An 18,047-nucleotide genomic window follows, 5' to 3' on the forward strand; every position below is an offset into this window, starting at 1 on the left:
ATTATTGAAAGCCAAGTTTACTACGACCTGCATCCCCCGGAGAACTACTGTTCACAAGATGCCCTTTCATCTCTTGGAGCGCCCAATGTAACATATGGCATAAAGCATACTCCAGGTCCTGTCCATAGTTATGTAAATAGTACTCACTGTATGCATCCATAGATAGGAGTCAGATGTCCTCTTCAATGATCACGGAGTCCTTTTTCCTTTTTTCCTCTTTCTCATTATTAGAATTCCATGTGGAGTGGTTGGATCTGTTAGGCAGACGTAGCACTTTATTTAGACACAATGTTTATCTGTCAACTCCAAGAGTTCAGAGTCCAGTATCCAGAATCGACTGTATTGACAGGCAGCTAGCTGATTGGCCCAGCCCAGGGGACAGTCCCCTTGTCACCCACCTTGGGGAGGAGACTGGGTGTCAGGACTTGCTTCTCACGCCACTAATCTTGCTGAGCTGTGCACAAATGCAAATCAGGCATTCGCCTTTTGTCCCCTGTCTGCCAGGGGGGCATTACCTCCGAGTGCTGCCAGAATGATAATTAATGCCTTGCTGTTAATCCCTTTGTGGAAAACCAGGGCAAATCCTTCTAGAAGTTAAATTGGCATCAGCGGTAAAAGTGTTGTGAGGCTCCGTGCTGCTAAGTTGTGCTGTCCTTGTACGGTTTTTAAATCTAAAGTAGAACTTCATACAAAGTCCCGAATCTTGTTTCTCTAATTCCTAAAGTAGAATGTAAAAGAAAAATATTTGATTGGATTCAATACATTTTAAGAATAAAATACTTCTCAATTGGCCATGTTAATAAAACAGAGAAAGTTGTAATGTTTATGTGCAACAAATTCTTGAATATCTACAAAATCATGTGCAAAACCATTACACAGAGCAGGTACCGTATTTATCGGGGTATAGCGCGCACCCCTAAAGTTGCCCAGATTTCCTGTGGAAAAAAGTTTTTTTGTACTTACAGTTTTGGTGTCTTGCGCGGCGGCCTCATCGGGTCCGGCGTCCGTCTGCGGCTTCGGGTGTCCTCTTCGTCGGGTCCGGCGTCCTTCTGCGGCGTCCTCGCGTCCTCCCCGCTCGTTTCCCGCGCCGAGTTTGAATACTGCGCCGACATATACCGAGCGCAGTACACTCGTGTATCGTCGGGCAGGCTCGGCTACTCTCGCGCTGACGTCCAGGACATCAGCGCGAGAGGCGCCGAGACTGCCCGAAGATACACGAGTGTACTGCGCTCGGTATATGCCGGCGCAGTATCCAAACTCGGGGCGGGAAAGCGGGTATCGGCGTATACCGCGCACCCACGATTTTGCCCTGATTTAAATACGGTAAGTATTATGCCTCTTACACACGGCTGGACTTTCCGAGAAAGGAAAGTCCGGCCGTGTGTAGCCTCCATCTGACTTTTTTTTTCGGAAGTCCGAGGGACCTTGGATAGAGAACCTGATCTCTTTCTTTCCGACGGACTCACGGCAGACTTTTGCACGGTCAAAAGTCCGACCGTGTGTACGAGGCCTATGTACCCGTACGTCACTGGACTTTCGAGGGTTATACGGGGATGATGCCGGATACTGCAAAGCCAGCTTTTAAAGCAATAAAAAAAAAGGAGACGGGCAGAGGAGAAATTTGGAGTCTTGTAGACCCCAGATCTCTCCATAAAAAGTACCTGTCACATGGCTGTTGCTGTCACAAGGATTTTTACATTCCTAGTGACAGCAATACAATTGATAAAAAAAATAAAAAATTATTAAAGCAACAGTGTAAAAATAAAATAAATTGGTAATTATAAACAAACATTAGTGCCCCCCGTGCTCGTGCGCAAAGACAAATGTATGCATTGGTCCCACACACATGCAAACAGCGACTCCAACACACGTGTGGTGTCATTGCAAACTTCAGATTATGAGCAGTAATTCTAGCACCAGGCCTAGAAGTGATACTAAAGGTTCACATTTAAAAAATAAAATAACAAACATGTCATACTTGCCTCCACTGTGCAGCTAGTTTTGCACAGAACGGCCCCGAACAATGTTTTCTGGGGTCCCTCGGCGGTGCTCGCGGCTCCTCCCCGCATCAGATAACCCCCTCTGGAAAGCGCTCTCCCAGGGAGTTACCTTGCGGGCGCGATCCCGTGTCCAGCATCTGGCATCCGTAGCTGCTGAATGCAGGACTCGCCCCCGGCGCCCGCGTCATTGGATTTGATTGACAGGAACGGGAGCCAATGGCTGCGCTGCTATTAATCTAGTCAATCGAGAGCCGAGAACCACGGGCAGAGAGACTGTGCGTCCTTGGAGTGGGACATTTCAGGGCTGAGGTAAGTAAAACGGAGGGGGCTGGGGGGCCGGTAACTGACGGAAGTTTTTTTACCTTAAAGCGGAGGTCCACACAAAAAAGTGAACCTCCGCTTTTCGGAACCCTCCCCCCCCCCCCCTCCGGTGTCACATTTTGCCACCTTTCAGGGGGGAGGGGGGTGCAGATACCACACGACTCGCGCATGCGCAGTAAGGAACCGGGCAGTGAAGCCGCAATGCTTCACTTCCTGATTCCCTCACGAGGATGGCGGCAGGGGCAGCCGAGAGACGAGCAATTGCTTCGGCTGCCGACATCGCGGGCACCCTGGACAGGTAAGTGTCCATTTATTAAAAGTATTTTGTAGCTGCTGGCTTTATATATATATATATATATATATATATATATATATATATATATATATATATATATATATATATATATATATATATATATATTTTTAGGTGGACCTCCGCTTTAATGCATGGGATGCATTAAGGTGAAAAAATAGGAGGGTTTACAACCCCTTTAAATCTAAAGTGGTAACCTGTTAATGCTTGTAAATCTTCGCCTATGGATAGCAAAATGTACGTCATTAGTCGGCGCTGCACGGGTGTACGCAGTTTTAAAGCTCGACATGTTTGGTATCTATTTTGTCGGCGTAACATCTTTTATATTTTACAAAAAAGAACAGTTATGTATTGTGGGTTTTTTTTGCATTGAAATTCAATTTATTTATTTTTTTTACAAAAACCGTATGACGTAACAAATTGCAAAACCCACCAATTTATTCTCCACTGCCTCTGCTTTATTTTTTTTTATAATTTTGGGCGTTTTAAGTAATATTCTAGCAAAAAAATCCGATTTTTACATGTGAACAAATAGTGACAGAAAAGATCCGGACTGGAGTTGGTTAAAAAAAAAAAAGTCTAGTATCACTTGAAGGCCATGCATATGTACTATAGGAGATTCACGGTGTTGTCGCAGAACTCTGACTTGTATATTGAGCTTGTTGATCTGCAGTTCCCAGTCCTGGGGCAATCGGGAGGATCAGAGTTGTGTGCAGGACACATGCACAGTGCCAGCTTTGAGTTCCTTAGGTCAGGGTTTCTCAACTACAGTCCTCAAGGCGCCCTAACAGGTCATGTTTTCAGGCTTTCCATTATCTTGCACAGGTGATTTGATCTGTTTCACTGCCTTAGTAATTACCACAGCCGTTTCATCTGAGGGAAATCCTGAAAACATGACCTGTTGGGGCGTCTCCAGGACTGGAGTTGAGAAACACTGCCTTAGGTATCTTTTAGATTTGATAATCACGACTTTAGTGCAGCAGTTTTGAGCTTGCTGGGGGAATCCTGTCTGATGAACTTCTCTTCTAGCATTCATCAAGCGAGAGAAGCTTGCTCAAAGTACAAAAATCTATTCTAAATAAATTGCCACAGTGACCCTAACATTACATTTTGAGAAATAATTTAACCATCTTTAAAATTTTTCTTTCCTAGGCTTTCGGCAGACAGTTGGTATCTGCACAGCACGGTTGGTCTCTTATCACAAGGAGAGCAGCAAGCACAACATTTAAGGTGAGCAACTTCAATCTACAGAGGATATTGTCCTGACCATGCATTCCAGGAAACGCTGGCACGATAAACAAGATAAAGACTGAGGGCCATATTCTGAGTATAGTTACGATGGAGTATCTCAGGATACTCCATCGTATCTCTCTTTTTTGGCCCGCGTATCTATGCGAGTGATTCTTAGAATAATTTTCGCATAGATACGCTTAGGGTCCAACATGTGTAAGTCACTTACACTGTCGGATCTTAAATGTAATTACCCAGCCGGCCGCTAGGTGGCGTTTACGTTCAGGTCTCATTTGTTTATGCGAATGAGCCTGATACGCCGATTTCCGAACAAATTTGCGCCGCGTAACCATCGCTAACATCGTTGGCGTAAGGTTACCCCTGCTATATGAGGGGTAACCTTACGCCAGTCCCACGTACGCCATGTTAAGTATGGCGTCGGGTCCGCGTCGTCTTTTCCCGTCGGGTACGTTGTTTCCCTAAGTCATTCTTGAATACGACTTTACGTCAATGACGCACACGTCGGCGTCATTGACGTTTTCCGTCGAGAACTGGAGCATGCGCACTGGGCTATTTTCGTTCGAATCGGGGGCGCGCTTAATTTAAATACAAGCCGCCCCCTTGGAGTTTCGCGGGGATACGCCGGGCCAATTACACTACGCCGCCCCAAACTACGGAGCAAGTGTTTGGGGAATACAGCACTTGCTCCTGTAGGTTGGGGCGGCGGAGTGTAAATGGCTTACGCGACGCCCGCCCGAAATCTACGGGAATATGGCCCTGAATGTTCAGTCAGTGGGTTTTACTCTGAAATGTACACAAATTTTCTAAAAGGTTAATTAAAGCAGAACTAAACTATATGTGTGTGCCAAGCCATGTGCAAAGACACTCACATACAGATTGCTCAATCCTCTGAGGACGTGCCTTCGCACAAAACGCGCCAGGGTGGAGCTACGTTCTGACATCACGCCACCACTTCTGGTTTCAGAACCAGTGGCCATCTTTTTACATTCATTGCGTTTTGGTGATTGCTGGTGAGGTGTCGTGGCCTGAAAATGTCATAACACCAGCGGAGCTAAGCTACTATCTGCGTACATGCACTGCTTGCTGCGTCCATTGTGCAGCTTAAAGGTTGGTGAGTGCAAAGGGGTGCTGCATATTCCCTGGGTGGTGGAATACAAGAACCAAGACACAATAGGTGTAATCAGGATTTTTTTGATTTCTATGCTTGAAGATCACTCCTCAACACTGTTTCACTTGGGTGGAAGAAAATTGCTGGATTGTATATTATTACACAGAACACCTGTCACTCCACAGGGACATAAACGCGGCCCTCTGCGCGGATGTATGAGCTTATGTGCCTGTGTTTAGTGTTTACTTTCTTTCGTAGAGTAGAAAAGCATGTATTTGGAGGAAGAAAAATGCTGACTATGACCCTAATGCCGCGTACACACGACCGTTTTTCGGGTTGTAAAAAATTACATATATTTTTTTATGTCATTAAAAACGATTGTGTGTGGGCTCCAGAGCATTTTTCACAACGTAAAAAATGGGCATTAAAAATTTAGAACATGCTCTAATTTTTCACATCTTTTTTAACGTCGTAAAAATTGGTCGTGTGTGGGCTTTAACAACGTGAAAAAACTGCGCATGCTCAGAAGCAAGTTATGAGACTGGAGCGCTCGTTCTGGTAAAACTAGCGTTCGTAATGGAGATAGCACATTCGTCACACTGTAACAGATTGAAAAGCACGAAGACTGAAAAGCGCGAATCGTCTCTTACCAAACTTTTACCAACACGAAATCAGCAAAAGCAGCCCAAAGGGTGGCGCCATCCGAACGGAACTTCCCCTTTTATAGTGCCGTCGTACGTGTTGTACGTCACCGCGCTTTGTTCGCGCATTTTTTTTTCACAATCGTGTGTAGACAAGGCCGGTTTAACAATAATCGGGTTGAAAAAAACTTAGTTTTTCTATACCATTAAAAATGGTCGTGTGTGTATGCGGCATGAGAACACCATCTCTATAGTCAAGCACAGAGTTGGAAACATTGGGCTAGATTCAGGTAGGGGCGCGCAATCGAACGGCGGCGCAGCGTATCGAATTTACGCTACGCCGCCGCAACTTACAGGAGCAAGTGCAGTATTCACAAAGCACTTGCTCTGTAAGTTGCGACGGCGTCAGTGTACATATCCCAGTGTGCATTGCTCCAAATGACGTCGCAAGGACGTCAGTGGTTTCGACTTGAACGTAAATTACGTCCAGCCCTATTCGCGAATGACTTACGCAAACAACGTAAAAAAATCAAAAATCGAAGCGGGAACGACATCCATACTTAACATTGAGTGCGCCTCATAGAAGCAGGCACAACGTTACGCTGAAAAAGCCTTACGCAAACGACGTTAAAAACGAACGCCGGGCGCACGTACGTTTGTGAATCGGTGTATCTAGGTAATTTGCATACTCTCCGCCGAAAACGATGGGAGCGCCACCTAGCAGCCAGCGTGAGAATGCACCCTAAGATACGACGGCGTAAGAGACTTATGCCAGTCGTATCTTAGGCTAATGTTGGCGTATCTTGCTTTCTGAATGCAGAAAGAAGATACGCCGGCGCAGCTTTGAATTTACGCGGATACGCCGGCGTAAATCGTTGCTGAATCTAGCCCATTGTGCTTTGGTAATGTTTCTCTGCTAAAGGTGCAGACCGACTTTGCTGCATTGGGGGACAAATGAATGGGTCCATGTATTGTAAAATCTTGGATCAGAACCTTCGTCCCTCAGCTAGAACACTAAAGATAGGTCATGAATGGGTCTTTTAGCATGACAAAGACCCAAAACATACCACCAAGGCAACAAAGGAGTGGCTCAAGAAGAAGCACATTAAGGTCATAGAGTGGCCTAGTCAGTTTAGGACCTTCATTTTACAGATGTGTGCAAAACTTGCAAACAACTGTAAAAACAAGCTCTGTGCTTGCCAACAAGGGTTTCTCTACCAAGTACTAAGTCCTGTTTTTCTTGGGGATCAAATACTTATTTCACTCACTGAACTGCAACTCAATTTATAACATTTGTATCATGTTTTTTTTTTCTGGATTTTTGGTTGATATTCTGTCTATTATTATTTAAAATGCACATATGATAAAAATGATAGGCCCTTCATTTCTTTGTAAGTGAGAAAACTTACAAAATCTGCAGGGGATCAAATAATTATTTCCTCTGCTGTATAGTCCACGAATCATGTTATTCATTGTCCAATATGGCTCATAACTGAAGACAGTTGTAGTTTTGGGCCTATTGCAGTGATGGCGAACCTTGGCACCCCAGATGTTTTAGAACTACATTTCCCATGATGCTCCACTACAGTGCAGAATGCATGAGCATCATGGGAAATGTAGTTCGAAAAGATCTGGGGTGCCAAGGTTCGCCATCACTGGCCTATTGGCTACCTGGATCCAGAGCTGAATTCTTCTTTTTCCAATCAGCCTGGCACATGTGTGGCAATTTTTTTTCTCTGATGTACACTATCCTGCCCATGTGACTGTACATTACCATAGTATGCCCCCAGATTGGTAGACACTACAGAATCTACACCCTTGTTGTTTTTTCCACCCACAGGCTTCAGACCTACAAATAGAGTTGAACAAACACCCCAAAGAGAAGCCTCATGTTTCCACCTTGGTATTCGGGAAGACTTTTACTGATCATATGCTTACAATCGAATGGACCAATGAAAAGGGTTGGGGCAAGCCACACGTCAAACCATTTCAGAACCTTTCCCTGCACCCTGCCTGTTCTGCTCTGCACTACTCTATAGAGGTAAGTCCGTGTAACCGAGGGAGAAAGTCATTTTGATTTTGAAGTGTTAGGCCTCATTCACACAGGCGGACTCCGTCGCTACGGAGTCCGCCTGCTCCCGCCGGCTCAGCGGGAGATCAGTCCGCAGATCTCCCCTGAGCCGACGGATGACAAGCTCCTCTCTGCTCACTGAGCGGGGAGGGGCTTGTCGGGCACCGCTGTGTCCTATGGAGCGATCTGATGATAACGGACAGCATCTTACCCGATCCGATCCGCATGGAAGGATGGGGACGTGATCTACGTGAATCCGGCTAATAGTCTTTTTTCACTTATTTAGCGCTACACTTAATTCCTTTGTTTAACTGTTTTGCAAAATTGATCTATTTTGTGGTGTTGGCTGCTATTTATTACTAATTTGAGCAGCGCGGTGATCATATGTACACACTGTATATATATTTTTGTATATAGTAGGTAATGAAATGTGGTGAAACTAGCAGAGTGCAATGTTGCGCATACACGGCACAAAAAGCATTCCTGCAATAAACTTATACTTATTACTTTATACCTTGTGTTGCAGCTCTTCGAGGGTATGAAGGCCTACAAAGGGGAAGACAATCAAGTCCGCCTTTTCCGACCAATGATGAACATGGAAAGAATGCACAAAACAGCACTGAGAGCTTGTCTGCCTGTATGTATTTTTTTATATTGGACAACTATTATTAAACAAATGCTAACGTTTATTTTAAAGGGTAAGTTCACCTTTCTGAACATGTTACACCTGTATTTAAGGTGTAACATGTTCAGCATGCACCCCTTCTCCCCCCTCCCTTTGACAGTGGGTGGGGGATCCTGTCCCCCCACCACTGTCTCAATTTGAAAAGAGAATGGCTGCACAGGGCTCCACCCACACTGCTTGTCATTTATTTAGTTTCCTGTGAATGAATAATCTACAAGTACTGCCAGCCATTGCAGCTCTCCTAGTTCATTGATCTTCTTGCTCTCAAGTAACTGCCCGGAGGTATAGGCAGAGCTATCCTGACAGTCTGTAGGAGTCTGGCATTGTACCCGCAGTCTGAGCAACACGCGTGCCATGCTCTGCATGCGCCTTTGAAAAAAGATCAGAAATGCAGATTTTTTTGTTTTAAAAAAGTGCATTCATTTTATTTTTTTATTTTTATTTTTTTACTATAGAATGTAATTTAAATGTCACATCCAAGGTGTCAGCACCCAGCATCATTTTTATAAAATAGAAAAAATGCAGATGTTGTATACTCTTATGGGAAGATTTCTGCTGGAATGAATGGTCTGTCAACAGGGTCCCTTTACAAAAGGTGTTAATGCCCCCCAATAATCACCTCTTATTTTGAATGATTATCTTTAAGTCAGTTAATTTTTCCTTATAGTGAAGATCCTCCTATGCTCTTTATTAACCACTTAAGCCCCAGACCATTATGCAGCTAAAGGACCAGACCCCTTTTTGCGATTCGGCACTGCGTCGCTTAAACTGACAATTGCGCGGTCGTGCGACGTGACTCCCAAACAAAATTGACGTCCTTTTTTTCCCACAAATAGAACCTTCTTTTGGTGGTATTTGATCACCTCTGCGGTTTTTATTTTTTGCGCTAATAAAAAAATAGAGCGAACATTTTGAAAAAAAATCAATATTTGCTTTTTGCTATAATAAATATCCCCCAAAAAATTATATAAAAAAATTGTTTTCCTTAGTTTAGGCCGATACGTATTCTTCTGCATAATTTTGGTAAAAAAAAAATAATCAATAAGCGTTTATTGATTAGTTTGCGCAAAAGTTATAGCGTCTACAAAATAGGGGATAGTTTTATGGCATTTTTATTAGTAATTTATTTATTACTAGTAATGGCGGTGATCAGCGATTTTTATCGTGACTGCGACATGATGGCGGACACATCGGACACTTTTGACACCGTTTTGGGACCATTGTCATTTTTACAGCAAACAGTGCTATAAAAATGCACTGACTACTGTGAAAATGACACTGGCAGTGAAGGGGTTTACCTGTAGAGGGCGCTAAAGGGGTTAAGTGTTCCATAATGTGTGTTTCTTACTGTAGGGGGCGTGGCTGGGCGTGTGACGTCACTGATCGTCGTTCCCTATGACGGGGAACAGACGATCAGTGACAGGCTCGCTAGGAAGCACAGGGAGAGGTTTTTTTACACTTGCCTCTCCCCGTTCTTCAGCTCTGTGACCCGATCGTGCGACAAGCACACAACCCACGGCTGGCCTTCTTAAAGGGGACGTACCTGTACGTCCATATGCCAAGCCGTGGCATTCTGCCGACCTATTTAGTCGTGCGGCGGTCCTTAACTGGTTAATTTAGTAGCCCTTCTCTTTAGTTCCAGGACTTTTTTTGTGAACCAGTGTCCTAAACTGTTCAGCATTTTTAAGAAAGGGTCTAATGCTCTGTACAAAGGCAAAATGATGTCCCTTGTTCGCTCTCTATCCATATTTCTCTTTTTAAAGTGGATGTCTTCTAAAAGTTATTTCATTTCAGTCTTTTGACAAGGCAGAGCTCCTCGAGTGTATGAGAAGATTCATTGACATTGACAGAGATTGGGTCCCTAAGTCTAATACTGCCAGTCTCTATATTCGACCAACATTTATTGGCACAGAGGTAAGTTCAGATCTTATATTTCTTTTCATAGTATGCAAGGTTAAATAAAGAAAATAGTCCATCCAGGTCAATCTGTGTAGGTGTTTGTGTGCCAATGTCGATAATCGTTCCCATATCCCTGTATGTTGTGTTCACTAGAATGCATGTCCAATAGTATTTTAAAAATATCAATACTTCCCGCTGACGCCACTAATTGTGGAAGAGAGTTCCACATCCTTACAGTCCTGACCAGGGCAGGACTTAGGGTGGTGGGGGCCCCTGGGCTAGAGTGTTGAAGGGGCCCCCTGGAGCCGAGAATTGGGGGGGATCGAAGTTGTTGAGCGGGGGGGGGGGGCGAATGTGAGCGGGGGGGGCGAATTGAAGTTGTTGAGCGGGGGGGGAGCGCATTAAAGTTGTTGAGCGGGGGGGATTTTGCAGTTGTTGAGGGGGGGGAGTGCCTCTCACATGTGCCAACAGCCGGGGCCACAGACTGTCATTAGCCCGGCTGTCGGCTTTCTTCCCTTCAGCAGCCACAGTCTTCCACACACCACTCCGGTTCCTCCTGCTTCCGTGCTGCCTCCTCTTGCAGTGCGGGAAAATGAACCCTTTTGCGGGACTGCGGGAAGAAGCTGTCTGTGCGGGAAAGTCCCACAGAATCCGTGCGTGTTGGGAGGTATGCGCAGGGCCGCCATCAGGAATTTTGGGGCCCCTTGCACAGCTTAAGGCATGGGCCCCCTGAAGCAGAGAACCTAGGGGGGGTGGGGGTGCTGCCGCCTGAAATTGAGAAGCGTGGGTGCTGCCGCAAATTGAGAAGCGGGGGGGCCTTTACAAAAAAAAGAAGAAATAAAGAAGAAAACAAATATATATATATAAATATATGTAGCCATCCGGGGCCCTGGGGACCTCTGGGCCTTTTAATAAAAAGAAAAAATAAACCTCTGGGCCCTTTAATAATAAAAAAAAAACATTTATAAAAATTACATAAAAAAAGGGAGGTTGCCAAACCCGGGGGCCCTGGGGACCTCTGGGCCCCTGGGAACCTCTGGGCCTTTTAATAAAAAATAAAAAAATAAACAAAAATAAAAAAATAAACATTTATAAAAAAAATAAAAAAGGGGGGGTTGCCACATGGGGCCCTGGGGACCTCTGAGCCCTTTAATAAAAAAAAATATATATATATATATATATATAAAAAAAATGTAATTTTTTTTATAAAAAAATAAAAAAGGTGGGTTGCCATCCGGGGGCCCTGGAGACCCCTGGGCCCTTTAATAATAATAATAAAATATATATATATATATATATATATATATATATATATATATATATATATATATATATATATATATATATATATATATATATATATATATATATATATATATATATATATATATATATATATATATATATATATATATATATATATAATATATATATAAAAATAAAAAATATATAAAAATTTTTTTTTTTTTACAAAAAATAAATAAAAAAAAGGGGGGTTGCCGTCCGGGGCCCTGGGGGCCTCCGGGCCCCTGGGGACCTCCGGACCCCTAAAAAAAAAAAAAAAAAAAAATTTTTTTTTTTTTTTTTTTTTTTAAAGGGGGCCCCCTATTGGGTGGGGCCCCTGGGCTTGAGCCCAGTCAAGGCCAATGGTAAGTCCGGCCCTGGTCCTGACAGTGAAAAACCCCTACAAAGCTTAAAGTGTTACTAAACCCACAACAGTAAAATCAGTCTGTATAAGCTGTAAAGCAGACTTGTTATATTCGCAGTGGAACCTAAGGGGTTAATCCTCTGCATTGTGTAAAAAGGCTGTTTGGCCCTGTATGCACAAATCCTTCTTCTTTTCCCACTGACTCCAGAACATGTTCGGATAAGACGGAGCCTTTGGAGTCAGGCTGAACATGCTCAGTTTGGTGTGTATTGCTAGAGATTTTTTTTCTCTTGGGAGAGTGCATATGATCAGCACAGAGCCAATCAGTACTGTGCAGACCACAGGTGTCAAACACAAGGCCCTCGGGCTGAATCCGGCCCTCCAGGCCATTTCATGTGACCCTCACACCCCCCTTGTCTCCTCCCCTACCTGGTCTTAGCAGTCAGCAGCAGAGAGGACAGGACTCCTCAAATTCTCTGTCCAGCCCTCCTGGCAGCAGCACAAGTCAAGGGGGTGCAGTGATGTAAGGGATAGTGGGGGGAATGCTCGACTTCTGATGGTGGGGGGCTCTTGCTGAAAAAAACGGCCCTTTGAGGGCAACCATAATGCTGGTGTGGCTCGCAGGGAAATGGAGTTTGACACCCCTGGTCCAGACAGAGAGTCAGGGGTCTTGCATCCTGATAGGACAGCTCAGTGACGTATGAAAACTCCTCCTACAAGCATAATCAGGAACTAATAGAAGTCACAAGACTGCTATATATTGCTGATAAAAAAAGGTATTTAGCAGTTTATATTTACTAAAACAATTGCATGTTCTGTGTACTGTGGGAGACCAGATATAGTAAATGCAAGGGCTTGGGTTTAGTAACACTTTGAGGTTAAACTGCTTCTCCTCCAATCTCATTGTGTAGCCCATGTCCTCTTGCACTCCATGAGACTGAAAAGTTTTCCTCCTATGCTAGGATCACCATTGAGGTATTTGTATATTGCCATCATATATCCTCTCAAGCGTCTCTTCTCCAGGGAGAATAAGTTTAGTCGTTCCTCATAATTGAGATCCTCCAGTCCCCATATTAATTTAGTTGCCCTTCTCTGGACTTCTTTTATAAAGTGGCAGTAAATTCCCTTTTTTATGCAAGCTAATAGTCTGCTGACTTTGCTTGCGGCAGCTTGACATTGAGCAATAGAATGCAATCTGTCTTCTATTGGGATCTCCAGATCTTTCTCCATCCTTGATTCCCCCAAAGGTTCTCCCCCAGTGAGTAGTTTGCATTTTATATTTTTTAGCCCCCAAGTGCATCAGTTTAAATTTTTCAACATTGAACCTCATTTGCCCACCCCATTATTTTATTCCAAGTCTTCCTGTAAAATTTCATTATCTTGATGTGAAGTTATTGCCCTACTTATTTTTGTGTTGTCCACAAAAACTGAGATTGCGCTATTTTATCCCATACTCTATATCATTTATGAATAAATTAAACAGAATTGGTCCCAAGACAGAGCCTTGGGATACCCCACTTACCACTCCAGACCAGTCTGAGTACACATTTATCACCACTCTTTCTAAACGCCCCTGTAACCAGTTTTCTATCCAAGAATAACTCTATGGTCCATGCCTACAGACCTCAGTTTGTAGAGTAAACATTTATGGGGAACTGTATCGAATGCTTTTGCAAAATCCAGATGCACCACGTCTACGGGGCTTCCTTTATCTACTGTAGATGGCAGCTTACTTCCTCATAGAATGTTAACAATGTTCTTTTATTAGCAGGGCTAGGCTAAATTTCTCTTTATGTTTCCCTATTGTGTACTCCTTATCACATCTACTTATATGTTACATTGTTTGTTTTCTCCCCTCACAGCCATCTCTCGGTGTCACAAAAGCCAATCATGCATTATTATATGTCATTATTGGGCCAGTGGGACCATACTTTCCCAGTGGAGGATTTAACCCTGTCTCACTGTTGGCTGATCCAAAATACGTGCGTGCCTGGATGGGGGGTGTAGGAAACTATAAACTAGGGGGGTAAGTTTTACATCTTATAATGTAAAGATTTATGGCTCTAGAAGTTTTTATATGTATACAAAATATACAGTACTGAGAAATGTGGAGATAATTTGAGTAGAACATTTTTTTTCTGTTTTGTCAATGGACGGACACAGCATCCTTATATTCTTGACTGTAGGGTTATGTTCCGTCTATCAGGAGAGGAATAGGCAGACATGTTAATAGTTCAAAACATGTAATCTTTAGCAATGCTGAACAGCCCCTCCCAGGGGGCGGTCCCTCTGGTCATAACCCCTCTCACTGCAGTGAGCAGCTCAGTTTTTTTCTGCCTAGTAGAGGAGAAGGACCTGGCTCCCTTTGGGCCCATGGTCCTACAGAATTAAATTTTTTTATTTATTTTTTACACTTTTTTCTATCAACTGCCGGCTGGGTGACAGGCTGGATAATATAGATCCTGGTAGTCCCCTCAGTCCGGCCATCGAGCTTGAGCAGGCCTTTGCCATGCGCTGGGTCGGCCACGACATACCCCGTTTTCTCCAGGGGTGGCCGGTGAGCTAATGCTCCGGGGCTCGCATATGACCGGGCTACTGCTGTCTGAGTCACAGCGAGCTGTGGCCGAAAACTACTCCGTACTACTCAAAAGTGGGTGTGTCATTAACGCGCCAGCAGTCCTCGCAGGACAGGTAAGTACTTTTCCTCCTGACTGACAGGATTGATCAGCTGGGCTTTCCTAGGGGGGGTTGATTAGGGGGTCCCTTGTCCTCCCTTTCCTCTCCCTCCGTCTTTTCCCTCCTGCATGGACCTGCTGTTACTGACGGGGGTCTTTTCGGGGTCCTGGCTGGGGGCTGCGGGGGTGTCTGAGTCCACTCTCTGTGTGGGGGGGGGGCTTCCGCTAGGGGGTCACTGCTTCTCGGCCTTCTCGTCCGCCTCTTTTTTTTTCTCTTCGCCGTTTTCAGGGGTAGACAACAGGCAAGTGGACAACCTCAGCCGCCAGATACTGGACCAAGGAGAATGGTCACTACACCTGGATGTATTTCACCTTCTTTGAATGAGATGGGGCAAGCCAGATGTAGATCTTCTGGCTTCTCAACTCAATTGAAAGGTGTTGAGGTTCGTGGCCAGGTCAAAAGATCCTTGGGCGAACGCGACAGATGCGTTGGTAGCCCCATGGGGACAGTATCGCTGATTTATGCCTTTCCCCCGCTGAAACTGCTTCCTCGTCTGCTTCACAGAGCAGAGGCCGAAGGGATCTCGATGATCCTAATTGCCCCAGATTGGCCTCAGTGTCCCTGGTACGCCGACCTGGTAAGGCTAGTGGCGGATGCTCCTTGGCGACTGCCGTTGCGAGAAGACCTTCTGTCACAAGGTCCCATTCTTCATCCTGCTTTACAGTCACTGGCTTTAATAGCATGGCTGTTAAAAGCCAGGTGCTGAAGGACCGAGGCCTATCCGATTCAGTTCTTTCCACCATGCTGAGGGCAAGGAAGTCTTCTTCTCCGAAGATTTACCATTGCACGTGGAAGGCTCACATCTCTATGTGTGAAGAGATGGGGTGGCATCCGCGTACGTATTCGATTACTAGGATCCTGCTGTTTTTGCAGCGTGGCGTGGACCAGAAACTTGCCTTAGGTACCATTAAGGGGCAGATTTTAGCCTTGGCTGTTTTCTTTCAACGACCCTTGGCGACTCACTCACTAGTGAGCACTTTTGTTCAGGGGGTTCGACATGTGGCTCCTCCGGTTCGACCTCCGTGGGATTTGAATCTGGTGCTCTCGGCACTTCAGGAACCCCCCTTTGAGAACATCAGAGAGATTCCTCTCCTGACACTCTCCCAGAAAGTTGCCTTTCTAGTGGCCATTACATCTGTCAGACGGGTTTCTGAGTTGGCGGCCTTGTCTTGCAAGTCCCCTTACTTGGTCCTCCATAGGGATGAAGCGGTGCTATGCCCGCAGCCTTAGTTTTTTCCGAAGGTGGTTTTGGCTTTTCATCTAAACAAGGACTTCCATCCTTGTGTCCTCGGCCGTCGCATCCCAATGAGGCTGCGTTACACTCCCTAGACGTGGTACGTGCTCTGCGGGTGTATCTTGTCTGCTACGGTGGTCAGACTCACTGTTTGTATCGGTGTCTGGTCCAAAGAAAGGTATGGCGGTCTCGTCGGCCACCATTTCTCGGTGGATCAGACAGATTGTGATTCAGGCTTACGCTCTAAAAAGGGTGGGGCGCCTCCCTTTCCTGTCACGGTGCACTCGACCAGGGCAAGTGGTGCTTCCTGGGCTTTCCGACATCAAGCGTCTGTCTCACAGGTGTGCAAGGCGTTCACACTTTTACTAAGTTTTACACGTTTGATGTAAGTACATCTTCAGATGCTTGCTTCGGCCGCAAAGTTTTGCAGGCGGCTGTTTAATGGTTGCAACTCCTCCGTTGAGGAGCACTGGTGTGTTGGGGTGAAGTTTAACTTTTGATTGCTGTTCCCACCCCTCGTTTTTTTTTACACTGCTTGGGGACGTCCCTACAGTCAAGAATATAAGGATGTCCATGGACAAAAGAGAACTCGCTGTAAAATCCTTTTCTCTGAAGTCCATGGACGGACACAGCACCCACCCCTCCTTTTATAGGTTTGTACTGCTTTTTGATGAACTAAGCTTCTCACTGCAGTGAGAGGGGTTAAGACCAGAGGGACCGCCCCCTGGGTGGGGCTGTTCAGCTTTGCTAAAGATTACGGGCCATATTCTCATACATTTCAGGCGGCGGAACGTATGTACTTTACGTTACGCCGCCGCAAGTTTAAGTGGCAAGTGCCGGATTCCCAAACCACTTACCTGTAAACTTGCGGCGGCATAGCGTAAAGTCCACCCGCGTAAGCCATCCTAATTCAAATGATCCAGGCAGGGGGCGTGCTCCCGCGCCGATCATAATGCGCATGCTCCGTCGGGTAAATTACCCGACTTGCATTGCGCTAAATGACGTCTCACGGACGTCATTTGTTTTGACTGTAACGTAAATGGCGTCCAGCGCCATTCACGGACGACTTACGTAAACGACGTTTAATTTTGAAATTTCGACGCGGGATCGACGGCCATACTTAACATTGAGTACGCCACCTAGGGGGCATCTTTATCTTTACGCCGCGTATCGCTTACGGAAACGACGTTAAAACACTACGGCGGGCAAGTGTACGTTCGAGAATCGGCGTGACTAGTCATTTGCATATTCTACGCTGACCGCCACCTAGCGGTCAGCGTAAATATTGCAGCCTAAGATACAACGGCGCAAGCCGTCGTATCTTAGGCATGTTTAAGTGTATCTCAGTTTGAGAATACACTTAAACATAGGAAACGGACTTACGTAGGCGTATCTGCTGATACGCCTACGTAACTTGTTTAAGAATATGGCCCTACATGTTTTTAACTATTAACATGTCTGCCTAGTCCTAGACGGCTCCGGTAAGCGGCGGAGGGTGCGGGAGAGCGTCCCTCTCTCGCCGCCGATAAAGGTGAATCCGCTGCAGAGACCACCATTATCGTAAACGGCACCGCCCACTGAAAAGATGGATACCTCGGTTGTGGCAGCAGCTGCTGCTGTTACCGATATATCCATCTTTAAAGTGCCGACGTATATATACAGTGGGTGGTCCTTAAGTGGTTAGGCTTCCAGCTGTACGCAACGTATTAACACAATGACATCAACACATGCCGCATGCATGCACGCAGCTGCATCAACATCTTCACACTGCATCTGCTTTCTCTATTTCCCTTGTTTGTTCTAGCATGAGACTGTGTCTAGTCTGGGAGGAGGAGTCTGGGATGATGATGTCATTAGTGTGCTGCAGGCAGGAGCAAGCATTTCCTTTGTTTCCTCCTTCTGAGTTACCACTCTGACAGTAACATTGTAACCTTACAGATGAGCGGCAACATCAGGGAGGTTGATCTTGTCAGCTGATGATTATATGCAGCCCAGAAGATAAATTCTACTGAGCAGACATCAAAATTAACATGATTCGTACATGTAGGCCTTCTTCACATGGGCTTCAGCTTATTTAAGAGCAGTGTGTAGAGCAAGCTTTTGCACAGATTTCGACAAGCTTTAAGCAGCTTCAAAGTAT

The 18,047-nt window shown here is 45.2% G+C and overlaps 1 protein-coding gene across 2 annotated transcripts in view; it reads left to right on the forward strand.

Annotated features, from left to right (window-relative positions):
• Nucleotides 1-18,047, forward strand: part of LOC120915315 (branched-chain-amino-acid aminotransferase, cytosolic-like) — a 65,672-nt gene that overhangs the window by 34,067 nt on the left and 13,558 nt on the right. For both annotated transcript variants that reach the window (XM_040325698.1, XM_040325697.1), the window contains exons 2-6: nucleotides 3,787-3,864; nucleotides 7,475-7,675; nucleotides 8,232-8,342; nucleotides 10,185-10,304; nucleotides 13,800-13,963. In XM_040325698.1, coding sequence (XP_040181632.1) covers nucleotides 3,787-3,864; nucleotides 7,475-7,675; nucleotides 8,232-8,342; nucleotides 10,185-10,304; nucleotides 13,800-13,963 — 674 coding nt within the window. The remainder of the gene's footprint in view (nucleotides 1-3,786; nucleotides 3,865-7,474; nucleotides 7,676-8,231; nucleotides 8,343-10,184; nucleotides 10,305-13,799; nucleotides 13,964-18,047) is intronic.

This window comes from Rana temporaria, chromosome 10 (genome assembly GCF_905171775.1).
Source record: "Rana temporaria chromosome 10, aRanTem1.1, whole genome shotgun sequence".
In the NCBI taxonomy this organism is placed as follows: domain Eukaryota; kingdom Metazoa; phylum Chordata; class Amphibia; order Anura; family Ranidae; genus Rana; species Rana temporaria.